The following is a 14,380-nucleotide window of genomic DNA, read 5'->3' on the forward strand; positions in this document are numbered from 1 at the left end:
GCTTTTTATGTGGGTGCTGGAGATCACACTGAGGCCTCATTCTCGCACAGCCAGCACATGACCGACTGAGCCATCTCCCCAGTCCCCTAAACTTTTTGTTTTCTTTGATGCCAATCTTGTGTGTGACAGACAATGAAGACTCCTCCTAAGTGGGCCGTGTCTGCTTGTCTTTTCTCCCTTCCAACAGCTACATCCGCTGCAGGAACTGCTTTGCCAATGTGCAGACAATCCTCCCAGCTAAGTCTGGCCCTGGGGTGACCACATCCTGTCAGTCCATTCCTCTCCAACAGTAAGGTGTGTCTTCTGAGTGGAATTCCCTTGCCTGGGCTGTTCCCTCCCAATTGCTGGGCAACCCACCAGCAAGAGATTAACCAAACACAAAAGAAGAGAAATGAAAGCCATTTATGAGGCTCTTCCAGGTGATCTTAATTGCAGGTGATAAACCATTGTAAAAAGGAAGGTTTATTATAAGAAAGTGCGGACCTGCTTCGGGTGTCTATGGTAGAATGGAGAAATGGTTTTGTAAATGCCATCTCCTCTCATAAATCGGAACGTGCTGTGGAGATTAGGTCATTATCCAGTGCCGGCATAAATGAGAAAATGATGTGATAGATGGCATGCTTGAGGGGTCTGAGGGCAGAGCTGGAGAGGGGGCAGGATGATGCTAGTTAAGGATGGCAGTTGGCCAATCAAATCATATTGCCCAAAATCTAGTTTGGGGGCCAGTTCTGTTATTCTGACAATAACTGGTGTTTTCCTGTCTTCAAGTCAATGAGGCACTCTGCAGAAAATTTTGTAGTGCTTTTCTTAAAGCCACAAGCCCAAATCACAGAGTAATCAGATTATGTCACACCAGGGCAGAAACAGGCTCAAGAGACAAGAATCATTTTAACATCAAGAAGAGATGCAGAATTTTAGGGCGGCATATTCCATCATCCAGGGCCCGTGCCCAAAACCTGACTGTGACCTCACGTTGCTGGGTACTGTCCTACATGGAGCTGCACATGTGTCCAATTGTATCCATTGTAGTGCTGTAAGATCCAAAGGCCACAGGGACTATGGGTGGCCAGAAAGAGCAGCAGGGAGTCCAAACTTTTGTATTTCCAATGTACAGCTTGATGAGAGAACATGTCCTTTTGTGTTTTCCTTTCTCTTTGTGTGTGTTCTGTAGATGTGTGTGTGTTTACATGTGTGTGTTACAGATGTGAATGTTCATATGCACACAGGTACTCATGTGTTTTTGGTTGTACATGCACACACATGCACATACGTGCACATGGACAGGGTTGTCAACCTCAGGCGTCATTTCTCAGGAGTGGTTCACCTTGATTTTTGAGACAAGGTCTTTTCATTGGCCCAGAGCTTTCTAAACATCTCACCTGTCTGTGCATCCAGCCACAGGGCTCCACCTAATTCTGCCTCCCCTAGCTCTGGGATTACAAGCATACACCACCATTCTAGACTCAAACCTGGTTCCTCATGCTCAGAGCAGGGACTTTACTGTCTGAGCCATCTCCCCAGCCCCCATGCTTTCTCAAACACACGCTGATGCAGAAGCAGCAGTATTGCGGAGTGTAACTTAACCCACTGCATTCAAGCATTTCCTCAAACAGAAAAAGACATAGCCACTAATATGGAGAGGCCAGAAAGTACTCTCCTGCCTCTCTCTTGGAATCACTGCCCCAGCAGGAAGGTGGTAGCAGCAATGTCTTATCTGGATGTAAACATGGAATAAAACGCCTGGTTAATGTTTAAACTCCTGGAAAGTGGCCCCTGGCTAATGCTGCCAGCATGAGATCGCTCAGCAGGGAAGGGTCACTTTCTGGAAGTAGTCTGCAACATATGATCTGTCTCGTCTGAGCTCAGCCCTCCAGCCTCTGAGGGTTGAGCATCTCAGAAGTTGGTTGCAGCCTTCTGTTGGTTCCCATCAAAGACAGCTGACTGGTTTATTACATGAACCACCACCAATGGGCTCCATCCAGAGGCTCCAACATGAGTGTGAGTGGGGTCTAGGTATATTAGGAAGCAGGGACAGCCAATAGGCTACCAGGGGATGCAGAGATTTTCCTACAAGCAAGGCTCCTAAGTCGCATGGAAGCATCGCACCCAAACTTATGTTTTGGATTAAAGACAAACAACTTTGCCTTTGGGAGACAGAGGTGGACTGGGGAAATAAAAGGATTTCCTTTAAAAGGGAGAGAACTTGGAGTTCAACAACAAATGTGCCATTAGTAACAGAATTCACTCAATGAGTCTCAGTCCATGGGGCATGCTGAATGTCATTTCCATTCAACCAGGAATTTCCAAGCCAGAAGCTCTTTCATCCTCTACAGGGGATACCTGGTAACATCTGAAGACTTTGTGGGTTGTCATTCTTTTGTAAGACATCCTACCTCAGGGACTTTGATAACCAAGGCTCTGGGGACCTCAAGGGTCTCCTGGGAGGGACAGTGAAGAGAAAGAAAAGTGGTAGATTTGGTGGCTTAGATGCTTTTGTCTCCCCTCCCCTGACACAGGGGGAATACAAACTTTCATGCATTGATACCTCAGGGCTCCATACCAGGGCTTCCCATACTCTAAAATCCTGGATGGTGGTGATGTGGGATATAGAAGACCTTGTCTTTCAGGGAAATCATCTCCAGGTAGAAGCCACTGGAGTCAGCAGACATTTCCCTAGTGATCTGGCTAGGTTACCAATGGGGAGCTAAGAGTGAGCCTGAGCACAGGTCAAAGATTATGGTGAAAGGAGATGCCAGAAGGTTCCCATGCCATGGCCTCTCCTTGGGTATAGAGAACAGGGCATCATCTTGAGAGATGATGTAACCATATTGCTGTTTAGCTTTACCTGTCAATGTCACATGACCTAGAATCATCTGGGAGGAGTGTCTAAATGAAGAACTGTCTACATTAAGCTGGCCTGTGGTTGTGCCAGTGGGGGACTACCTTAAGTTGATTGATGCGGGAAGACCCAGCCCACTGTGGGCAGCGCCATTTGGGACTGTGTTAACGGAGAAGTCAGGATAGGCACAAGCAGTGAGACCATACGTACATCCATTTCTCTCCATTCTTGACTGTGAATGTGGTGTGGCTACCTTGTAGGACCAGGAAAAGCCCAGTGAAGTTGATAGATAGATTGATTAAAAGAATCCATGGACAGAAGCCTGTGGTTCAGGTCTCCTCCATACTATCCACACTATCTAGATCCCAGCACTGTTGAGGGTGAGGAGCAGACTTCTCAACTTCATACCATCCTGCCATCCAGAGCACAGAATTTCAAATGGAGGGGATGGAAAAACAAACAAAACAAAAAGAAAAGAGAGGGGACATGAGTTCCAAATCGCACTTACTAAATTAAAACAAACACACCATTTTCAATAGTTGCTTTCTTTTTAAAATTCAGGTTCATTAAGGAAAGTGAAGAAATTCAAGTTGGTTTACTGCAGTTGGCAAGGGGCTCAGTGGGAAGCTCATCCCAAAAGCTCTGTGTACACCTGCTTTGAGACCTGCATCTTCTCTTGCTCTCTTGAGGGAGGGAGGACTTTTCAGAGCAATTATTCTAGACTTAAGCCCTGCATCTCTCCCAGTCGCTTTCTCCTGCATCATTTTTTATTTCTATTGGTTTATATAAATTGTACAAATCACAGGGCTTCATTCTGACATTGTCACACACATTTAACACATTTTGATCACCCACACTCTCTAGGACCCTCTCTGGTCCCCTCCCCTTCCCTTTTTCCTCCACCATCTCCTTCTATTTTTATGTCATTTCTACATATGGAGAAAAAAAGCACACAACACACAAATGCCCTTTAGAGAAAGCATTTTACATTAAAAGGTCAAAAGGAACCTAACGTGGAGTCTTAAAGACTGTAGTCAACAGCCGAGGATTTCTTTTGAGACAGTCTTACAATGTAGCCCAGACTGGACTTGAACTCTCTGTCCTTTAGGCCTCAGATTCTCAAGAGCTGGGCCTAACTCTTTGTCCACGATCTTTCTCTAGGCAAGAAGGTCCCACCTCATCACTGTAATCTACAGTGTCCAATCCCAACCTATGAAGAAACTGTATTGTTTAATAATCTGTCATGGCCAGTCTGCCCTTTCGAGGTGACATTAATGTGCTTCCACGCTGTTCTTACTACATGTCACGGCTGTCACGCCTGTCAGTGAAGCCTCTGTGCTGTCACGTTCTTGTCTGTTTCCCCATTATATGTCTAGACCTTTATTATAAAAAGTAATTATGTTTCCAAGTCAGCCACACCTACCGGGCTGAGCGATAACTTGTCCGTATCTTATTAAATCTGTGGCTTCTAAACCAATGAGCCCAATTTCCTAAGACAGACAGAGACAGAACAAAAGAGGAAGGGGAAGTGGTGGACAAAAGCCGTCCCATCTTGGAGGTGGGGTGTCTTCAGCAGTGAACTATGCTCCTCCTCCTCCTCCTCATAGTGAGGTAGGCGGGCTCCGAGGTTGGCAGGACCTGTGCCCGCCTACCCATTTGCTCACTTGTCAGCTGGCCACTTTGGGGAGCTTGGGGCAAAGAAGCAACCAAATCTTTCTAAATCTCAATTTCTCAAAATCCGGCTTTTGGTTATGAGCCTGAGGCTGGTCTGGAAGTGTGTGTGTATGTGTGTGTGTGTGTGTGTGTGTGTGTGTGTGTTTGCATGCATGTGTGCACACACACGCAGGGCAGGGGGAGACCAGAGGTCCATGTTAGGTGTGTTCCTCAATTGCTCTTCACTCCACCTTAATTCATTTCGTTTGTCCGTTGAGACAGGGTCCCTCACTGGACCTGGGGCTCATCCGTTGCACTAGGTTTTGGCCCGCAAGCCCTGGGAGTCTCCTGCCTCCACCTCGCGCAGTGCTGGAGTGTCAGGTGTTGCTACTCTGCCTGGTTTTCTGCATCGGTTATGGGGATCAAACGCGGGTCCTTGTGCCTACACTTTTCTCACTGAGTCTTCTCCCCAGCCCCTTCCCATGGTGGTTTAAAGGATGAATGGAGGCATGACAAACAAAGGGCTTGGGGCGGTGCTTAGGCTGTGATACATAAGCTTTCAGTTAAAGAGACTCATCATTAACCAATGAGCCTCAGGATAGCATGTTTCATGTAATAAGTAGACTAATCCCACACATCCACAAGTCAGTATTGTCTGTCCATTTGTCCATCCATCCACCCACCCACCCACTCATCCAGTGCCTCCTATCCATTAATCTCTCCATCCATCCATTTCTCCCTTCATCCATCTATCCACCCATCCATCCATCCATCTCCTCACCCATCGTGATCCCTCCATCCACTCACCCACTTATTCAACACATATTTACTGAGCTCTTCTGTGTGTCAGGCAGAGTTCTAGGAAGTAGAAGGAAACAGGAAAAGCCTCTGTCCTCCTAGGCACTGAGATGGCCCTCACCTGAGGTCACATCAGGGGATAATTTTGGCCCAAAGAGACGTGTGGCAACTTCTGGAGACATTTTTTTGGTCATCACAACTGGAGTATGGAGAGAGCTCCTGGTGCTGGGGTAGAGCTAAGCCTACAAATGAAGAGAAAGGTCGTAACAACAAGAAACTGTCATGACCTGTTGACAGCGGAGGATGAGGACCCTGGGGAAAGGGTCTGTGAGAATCAATTGGTCCTCTGCTAGGAATGTTTGGGGGCCATGGGAAGTTCCCGAGACCATAAAGGGAGAAGCTGAGGGGGAAGAAGGGCTTTGGTTGGAAGGAGAGTAAGGGAATCCCCAAATTCCAGTTTTGTTTAGAACCTTCGTTCCCAAGATACAGAAAGCACATGAAGTCCTCAACCCAAGTTCCTAAGCTTTCCCTCCACTGTTGACCGGGGACCACTAAGCCTGCAGCAGCCCCAGCTGCGTCCTTGTTGGCAGCCTCACTGCCTCGGAAGAGGGCCTGGTGTTTGATCATGAGCATCCCTCAAAATGCCACCAACCTTAGGCCCCACCATCTGGGAGAGGAGGCTTATGGGGCACTCCAAGGCCTCTTAATGGAGCCAACCTAAGGATGCTTCCAGCTTAGGAGGCAGCCAGGGGGCATGCACAGGCTTAAACAGTAGAGAGACCTGTAGGTTTCATCTTGGCCTGGTGTGTGGAAGTAGACTGACCCCAGGCACCCAAGTGCTGTGTGAGTGAGGGTATGGACCCTGGAGCCAGATCTTGGTCCTGTAACAGCTGCATGTTCTTTGGCAAGTACCCTAGCACCTCTGTGCCTCAGTTTTCCCATATAAGTAATGGGTACTGGAGTGGCACATGCTTGTTAAATCATTACAAAGACCCGTGGCTGCCATAAGATGAATCAACACATGGCACCTGATATTGTCACCATCTTGGTCATTTTCATGTTGCTACGGAAAGGGGACTTTACCTCTCTGAGACATGGTTTCCTTTACCCCAAACTGGGCATAACTGTTGCCCTTACCCTGGGCCTGGGGTTCATATAGTATTATTCATATAGCTTATTATTGTTTACTGAGAACTTTGACAAAGGCATTGAAATTAGTTCTCATTTACAACTACAGTAAAATATTCAAAAAGGAGAGGGGACACGCTTTAAGGGGGTCCTGAAACACTGGGGTGCTTTGTCACGCACCTCAGAGGTGTTCTCAGAGAACCACAATGACAAGTCTGAAGGCGAATGGAAAATATTAGCCCTGGGCCAGCTTCCTTCCAAAGGCCATTTGGATCATAATGAACAGTTCATGTATTTCAAACACTCGGCACAGCTGAGGCAATATTGAGAGAGGAAGGGCCTTGCCATCCCTACAGGGTCCCTAAGCACATGCTTGGATGGGAGGGGACAGGGGCTGGCGGCTGAGCAGGGCATCATCTCTTTACAACTTGTCTCTGTCCTTGGGCCTGACAGTAGAGTCTAGAAGGGGAACAGAAGCCCGGACCTCTCTGCTGGCAGAATTGTGTGTTAAAAGCTCCGGGGTGAGGGTCCCCATTGATCAGAGGGTGAAAAGGGGTCAAGGGCTTTTCAGGAGCCTGACCCAGAGGTCTGGCGCCACCTTAACAAAGACACCAGAATAAATTTAGAACCGATGATTTCCTTTTCCACAGAAGCCACCTGCTTGAACAGTTGCTGCTGCCAAACTCACTCAGACTCCATCCAGCTTCTTTCATGTCTGCGGAGGCTGAGGATTCCAAGGGGGAAGCAGGAAGGCCCGCAGAGCACAACGTGCATGCCACCACTCAGATCTGAGGTTCATCACATGAGCAAGATCACTAGGTCTCGTCCAGCCTCATGGAGTAGAAGAAGCATTCTGAGCCCGGGTCTTGTGCTAGCTTCCATGTAGGAGAGGTGGGCCCGGGCAGGGAGAGCAGAGATGGTAATTGTCATCTGGGGGGAATGTACCCTGCTATGAAGCATCTACCAGGTACACTCTACCACTGTGGATGGCCACCCTGTAGCTTCAGGGACGCTGTCTCTTCCTAAGGGATTCTATCTGAGTCTGCTTCTCTGCACCTTGGGGTATCAACATGCTGTGTGATACGCTGGTGGCACCTGTGTCCTTTAGAGTGTCCCTTGCCCTGATATCTAGCCCAAACAATACGGGCTAATTCACATCTGAAAGATCACTTAACGCCCAGCTCCCTGGGTCTAACAGACAGAATGAGTCCCCTCTCATCTTGCCTGATCTATGTGGCGCTGCATGTGTCCAGGTAAGCATGTGTGTGCATGTGGGGTCAAGGACCAGAGTTCAAGTAGACCAATCCAGAGCGTGCAGGACTCGCCATGAGACTAGGCTCCTGCAGCCTCAAGAATGAATGGGAAGAGGTGATGGATCCGAGCCCTCTGGACTCTGACTACAGCCAATGTACGCAACTTTCTAATCCATGTGAGTTGTTAGAACTTTCCAACAATTATAACACAATGCTGAGTCATACCTGGCATGGCTTAATTTTGAGGCTTTAATGATTAGAGATCTTCAAAGTTGAAAGCACTGTGGTACATACATGCACACGTGTACACACATATGCAAATACATATACACACACACACGCACAGTTCTCTACTGATAGGAACCTTTCAAAATTTTTGGTTTTAAAGATATGGAATTAAAGTAAATGTCCTCATTCCCTTCTCTGTTGCTGTGATGAAATCTGACCAAAAGCAATTTAGAGAAGAAAGGATTTATGGGCTCACAGGCTACAGTCCACCATCAGGGAAGCCAGGACAGGAGATCAAGGGAGGGACCTAGAGGCAGGAACGGATGCAGAGACCAGGGAAGAATGCTGCGAACTGGCTTGCTTCCAGGCTCATGTCCAACTGCCTTTATTACCCAGTCTATACCCGCCTGCGCAGGGTTAGTACCCATGGTGCACTGGGCCCTCCTAGGTCAATTATCAATCAAGCAAATGCTCCTCGGCAGACATGCACACGGGCCAATCCCATGGAGGTAGTTCCTCAAATGAGGTTCCTTCTCCCCAGGTGTGCCAAGTTGATAGTCAGAATTAGCCAGCACAATTAGTAACTGCCCCCTGCCCCCGCCCTGACTTGGGCTGCTAACCAGACTTAGCCTAAGAGGCTGTCGTGTAAGGTCTTCAATACGATGGGTACAGAGGGCTGAAAAGGATGGGGGTGTTCCTGTTGCCCTTTCCTGCCTTAGCTGTACAACATGGGAGTGAATACTGGACACACACACACACACAAAATAACCAGCAAGCGGTCCAAGACCCTGAGTTTGACCTTCTGTGCTCCACATGGCTTACAGGATGGGCAGGCAGCCTTCCAGTGAGCAATTCTCACCTGCCAAGCCCATCTGCCACCCACTCCCTGGCAGCCAGGAAGTCACAAATTAGAACCCTATGGGATCCCTCAAAGGCGCCATTGGGGTTGAGGAGTGAGGGAGAGGGTGTGGAGACACTGGTCACCTCACACTGAGATGATATGTATGCAAATAGGCCTCTTGTGAAAACCAGACCCGCTAAGACTTCCCCGCTTGACATCAAAGAAGTTTTGGAAAGTCACAAAAAATCAGGAAATAAACACCACAATACAAAATGAACCAGAACCAGAAATTTGGCTCCAGGGACCCTCCCAAGGCATCTTTAAAGACAAAGGAAAGATAGTAAATGATAGGCAATCAATAACTAATTTCAACCATGCTGGCCTCCTGTGTAAGCGATCTCTTGGTGACTCCAGGCAGTAACTTTTAGGAGGAAATGTAAAGCCCCACCTTCCACGTTAGGCAAAGACACGGCCCTTCAGCCCACTGCAGAGACAAAAACGTGCGGGGCCTCAGAGATGTTGCCTCATGCCTGGGTTCCACCCTGTCTACCATTAGGAAATCCCCTCTTTTGAGGCAGATAGAACCCCTGGAAAAAAGAGAGCAAGAGCTGAATGAACGGAGGAGTGGATGCCAGTGCACAGAAGTCAATCTGCAGAACAACAATGTCTAGTGTCTCCGTGGATTCCTCACACACACCACTCCTAAGGTAATGCAAACTTCACCAAAGAATTTGCAGTGTTTTGTAGTGAGGAGATGCCGAGATCCAGGCAACTGCCTGTTGGAGTGCCTGGAGAAGGAAATACAACCTGTGTGTAGTTATGAACATTTACAGAGATGGAGACTGATCCTTCCCATCTTCCCATTTTAACAAATGCAGCAGACAGGGACTGCCCCCTCTCCCCAATACCAAAGAAAGGTACTTTCTGTACCTCTAGTTGCCAGTGGGGGCTGAGAAGAGGGCTCAGTCAGTGAAATGCTCTCCCTGTACAAGCATGAGCATTGGAGTTCAGATCCTCACCATCCATGGACAAAAGCTAGGCTCAGCAGCAGGAGCCTGTAATCCCAGCACTGGGGAGGCAGAGAGAGGAGGGTCCCTGAAGCTCAGGGGCCAAGCCAGTGTAGCCAATCAGTGAGCACCAGGGTCAGTTAACCACCCTGTCTCAAGAGATAAGTGGAGAAGGACCGAGGAAGACATCCAGTGCTGACTGCTGGCATCCACGGGTACCCATGTGCACACACCGCAAATAAACAATGAACTCAAGGCCGTGAGCATCCATCCTACCGGGTGTAAGCATTTTATGTTCTATACAGTTAACACCTATTTAAATTGGGTGTAATGGCTCTTAATTGTTTTATTCTATGCACAGCAAAGCAGCCAATTGAATCTAATATTAGTCATTCATCAGATAAAACATTCTCAGAGAAGCAAACTGCTATATTTTGCCTTCAAAGAACAGTAAGCATTTTAAATACACTTTCCCAGAGCTGGTACCGCTAGGAGCACAGTTTAGAAATGTATTTCAAACAACCCCCTTCCCACAACAAGACGAATTGAAACAAATGCTTAGCTCTGTATTTTCTTTTTTCTTTCTTTCTTTCTTTTTTAACCAAGCCCCTTTTCTGTCCACCTGTCAAAAGCAGTTGTGACCCCATCAGCCTAAGAGGTGGCCTCTGGGGCTGTGAAATGTGCCACCCGGCACGGATGCCCTTGGTGAGGCTGGCCTACAGTCCTCCTTAGGATTATCCAACTCACTTGCAACAGGAGAGAGGCAATGGGCCCTCTGCCAAGAGCTCTTTCAACAGAAATTCCGAAAGCAGATCCTGCGAAGTGCCGAGAGCCCAGATTTCCAGCAGTTCACTTTCTAGATCCTGTTACATAGCAACCGTGCCCGCTCACACAGGGTACCCAAGTGAGTTAATATTTTGTTTAAACGACACGCTGCCTTAACCCTCTAGGAAAACCCAGGTTTGCTTTATCACAAGGCATCAACCCAGTGGTCTCGCCTGCAACAAAAGTACCCAACAGCGGAGTGATGCACTTCCTCTATTCATTTCCAAAAAGAATTTTTTATAAACTGAAAATGGTTCTGACCGTCTCTTGGAGGGGGGTAAGGATGGAAAAGGTGGCATTTTCCTGTAATTATCTGTGCCAATATTGTCAAAGGCATATTAGCGTGCTCTTAATGTGTACATAATGCACTTTAGCTAAAAGTGACTTACACAGTTGCGTTTTAAAAGATACTCATTTCGTTCAAAACCTCGATTTGAGAAATGACAACTTAACGGCCTCAGGTATTCTTAGGGTCTGGTCCCACTGAGCGGCTCCAGTGCGGGTAAAAAGAGAACACACGAGTGACTCTAACCTGGAGGAACAGAAAGCCTCAAGGGTCCCCAGCTTCCCTGCACCACCCTCGTGCCTTGTCAGGAAGGACAGGGGGAAGGTGACCCGCCATACTTGAAAACTAGCTCGCAACAACTCAAGGCTCCCCTTTAGGAACATAACAGGAGCTGTGGCAAAAGAGGCGACCAGACCTGCCCTGCTCAGGGCTTCTAGGCAAACAGTGTCAGAGTTCCCAAGAAAAACAAAACAAATGAGAGCAAAAGCTCACAAGGACTAAATGACATATACATATACATATATATATATATGTATGTATTACACATATATGTGTGTGTGCACACATACATTCCAGGATTGAGTGCTGTTACTGTAGATAAGTAAATGCCCAGTGTCTTATACAGGAGTCTCATTTTCCTTCCACCCACCTCACCCACGTAAAGTCATACTAACTTAAGTGGACATGTTACCCACAGATGAGTTCAGTTAAAAATCATTAACACACTTTCTGATTATACAGTCACCAAGGGCCCATCGTACCGGTTCTGAAAACCATCAGCAACAAGACCATCAGAAACAACAAGACCCTCCTCCTCTGTCCGCCTATTACCTACCCATTGCCATGGACACTGGCACCAGGCAGGTGCGAAGGTCCCCATGGGCACAGGGGAGCTACTGGTGGTGTGTGTTTTTAAAGATACCAAGTGATCCCAAAACCACTCCCATGTCTGCAGCCTTGTGCATCTTATTAGAAAAAAACAAAACACAAAAGAAAAAGGAAACACCCCCTGCTGTGCCTCCACAACCATTTAGTCATCATGATGCCCAGGTCTTTCGATTTTCAAGTGAAGTGCATCAGCAGGGTACTCTGGATTCCTTAGCACGCCCAGTCCACAGAGCAACCAGCACTCAGACGAAAAGCCACTGAACTTTTCCCCATCCAGGAACGGGTGGCCAGTGGGACTATCCCAGTATCATTCCATGTCCCTTAGGGCTCTTGCTCCACAGCCAAACGCCAGCCCTTAGCTAGTTCTGGAATGTTAGAACAGTCGCTGCTTGCAAAACCAAAGCATTAGCCTGCAGTCTGCTTTCCTCTCACCTACGGTTCTTTCTCACACGATGACATAACCAGGGATGGATGACAAGAACAACCAGATGCCAACCTTGAAAACCCTGTGGCAAACACCAGGGCCACACCACCTTCTCACCATTACATCATGGCCAAATTACATCCACGATCCCTAAAGACGCCCAACAGGCTCCGGAAGTACTAAGTTAGGGTCTGACTTAGAAATCACAGAACTGCAGATTTTGAAGCTGCGAATCTCACAGGGCAAAGGCATACCTTCCTGTGAAGGTAAGGCCAAAACACACCGATGGAGTGAGTAGTGAAGGCATGCTCATAAAAACAGTCTCTCTCAACACTCAGGAGGAGCTGTTGAGATAGCAGAATCAGAAAACCATTCTGAACCATTGGGCATTGGTACCTTGCACTCCAAGTGACATAGTTATACAGTGGTCCTCTTGGGCTGGAGGGTTTTTTTTTGTTTTTTGTTTTTTCTTTTCTTCTCTCCATCCCTTTGGATTTTAGCAATTTAGGTTACAATTCAAATGGTTTGAATAAGCAGCAGTATTGCTTCTTAAAGGACGATGAGGGTGAGGGGCAGGAGGGGGGAATCCTGAAAAGCTGGCTTCAGCTTCTGCTTTCCAACGCTCAGAAAACAGCATGCATGGCAGGGCCACCTTATTTCACACCTTTACCCCTTGCTGAGGGTTCAGAAGTGTCATCTCTCAATGTCAGCACTGGCCAGCTGTCTTTTCTTCTCCCTTCCTCCAAACTGCAGAGGGTCCTTCAAACAGGGGCTCCTAGCAACCCACCATTCAAGCCTTCATTCCTCCAGACAGCCATCAATCAAGCTTTGAGATCCGTGATTTCCCCCTGGGAAGCGCTCTTCCCTGTATAGTTGCTGGAAATGTAAAACTCCCTGCAGACTCAAGCATCCACAGGACTGCCTGCACCATCTCAAGCCTGGAGAAAATAAACTCCAGATGCAACCTAGCCAAGGGGATTGGCGTCCGTGGAGAAAAGTGCATGCAAGTCCACTCCTCCAGGGCAGCAGAGCTCAAAGATTCCCCCCGGGAATCATTTCAGAGGCCTTTGGAACTGGAGGGGTGGGAGGACTGTGGGGCGAGGGCATGAAAAGTTTGCGGCGGAGCTGGGGTCTGTGTGCTCTCCAAAGGGCACTTTCCACTGCTTCCTGAAAAGGACCGGCCAGCGGCGCCTAGCTCTAGCCGGCAGGGGCTAGTGTGACCGTGTGACCCCCGTGCACACTGCACCCGGGTTGGCGTTCATGACAACCGCGTTGCAACTCCCAAGCTGGGAAGCAGCGCGTAGATATGGCCAGGCGAAAAGGGTTATGAGCCACAATGCAAAGCTATCTCGCTGCGAGCATGGGGGTTACTGCGGGCCAGGCTACCACTGGGACCGGTTAGCGCGCTCTGGGTCCCCGCCCCGGGCGCCGGGCGCTTCCTACCTTGAGCGCTGTGCTGATGGTTCTCCATGGTCGCCACCGCCGAGTCAGCCACCGTCACCGTTGCTGCCGAGGCGCTGGTCGCAGCTCCCGGGCCCGAGCCGGGGCCGCCGCCTCCGCCGCTCAATTCCGCCAGTCTCCGGTTGGTGGCCGTGAGCTCGGCTCTCAGGTTGGTCACCTCCTGGCTGGCCGACTGGACCGCCCCATCGATGCGGAGCGCGAGCTGCTTATTGTCTTCCATCATGCTCAGGATTTTGGCCTGGGGGCGAGAGAGGTGACAAAGAGCTGCATGATGTGCGCGGGGGGCGCGTGACCGGCCGTGGCCCGGGCTCTACCTGTTGGGTCACCCTAGCGGCCCGGGTTCCCCCGCGCCCCGACCCCCGGGCACCGGCAAGCGCCGGCTCCTCCGGCGCAGGAATGACAGCGGCGCCTCCAGCCCGAGCCGGCGGTGGCGAGGCGGCGGGGGGAGGAGGAGGAGAAAGAGGAGGAGGAAGGGAGGAGGAGGAGCAGCGGCGAACGGCGAGACCCCGGCGGGCGGGCGGGCGAGCTGCGAGCAGAGGACACCGTGCGCCGCCCGGGCCAGGCGCTCTCCGAGTGGAGCCTACCATTCGCGGCTTGCTCGGGAGGGGGCCCTGCCGGGGACCTTAGGGACCACCTTGGCTTCGTGAGCCCCCCATCTCCTGGACACATCCCCGGAGAGTGGGAGAAGAGGGCGGCGCCCGTGTGAGGTCGGAGGTGGCACCCCCAAGCGAAGGGTTAGGGGTGCGTCC

At 49.4% G+C, this 14,380-nt stretch overlaps 1 protein-coding gene across 1 annotated transcript in view; it reads right to left on the reverse strand.

Annotated features, from left to right (window-relative positions):
• The window catches only part of Kazn (kazrin, periplakin interacting protein), a 390,355-nt gene extending 376,359 nt beyond the window's left edge, over window positions 1-13,996 (reverse strand). The window contains exon 1 of the mRNA XM_059255339.1: window positions 13,614-13,996. Within this exon, the coding sequence (XP_059111322.1) occupies window positions 13,614-13,854 (241 nt within the window). The 5' untranslated portion in view covers window positions 13,855-13,996. The remainder of the gene's footprint in view (window positions 1-13,613) is intronic.
• Window positions 13,997-14,380: the final 384 nt, after the last annotated feature.

The sequence above is a fragment of the Peromyscus eremicus genome, chromosome 2 (assembly GCF_949786415.1).
Source record: "Peromyscus eremicus chromosome 2, PerEre_H2_v1, whole genome shotgun sequence".
Lineage (NCBI taxonomy): Eukaryota > Metazoa > Chordata > Mammalia > Rodentia > Cricetidae > Peromyscus > Peromyscus eremicus.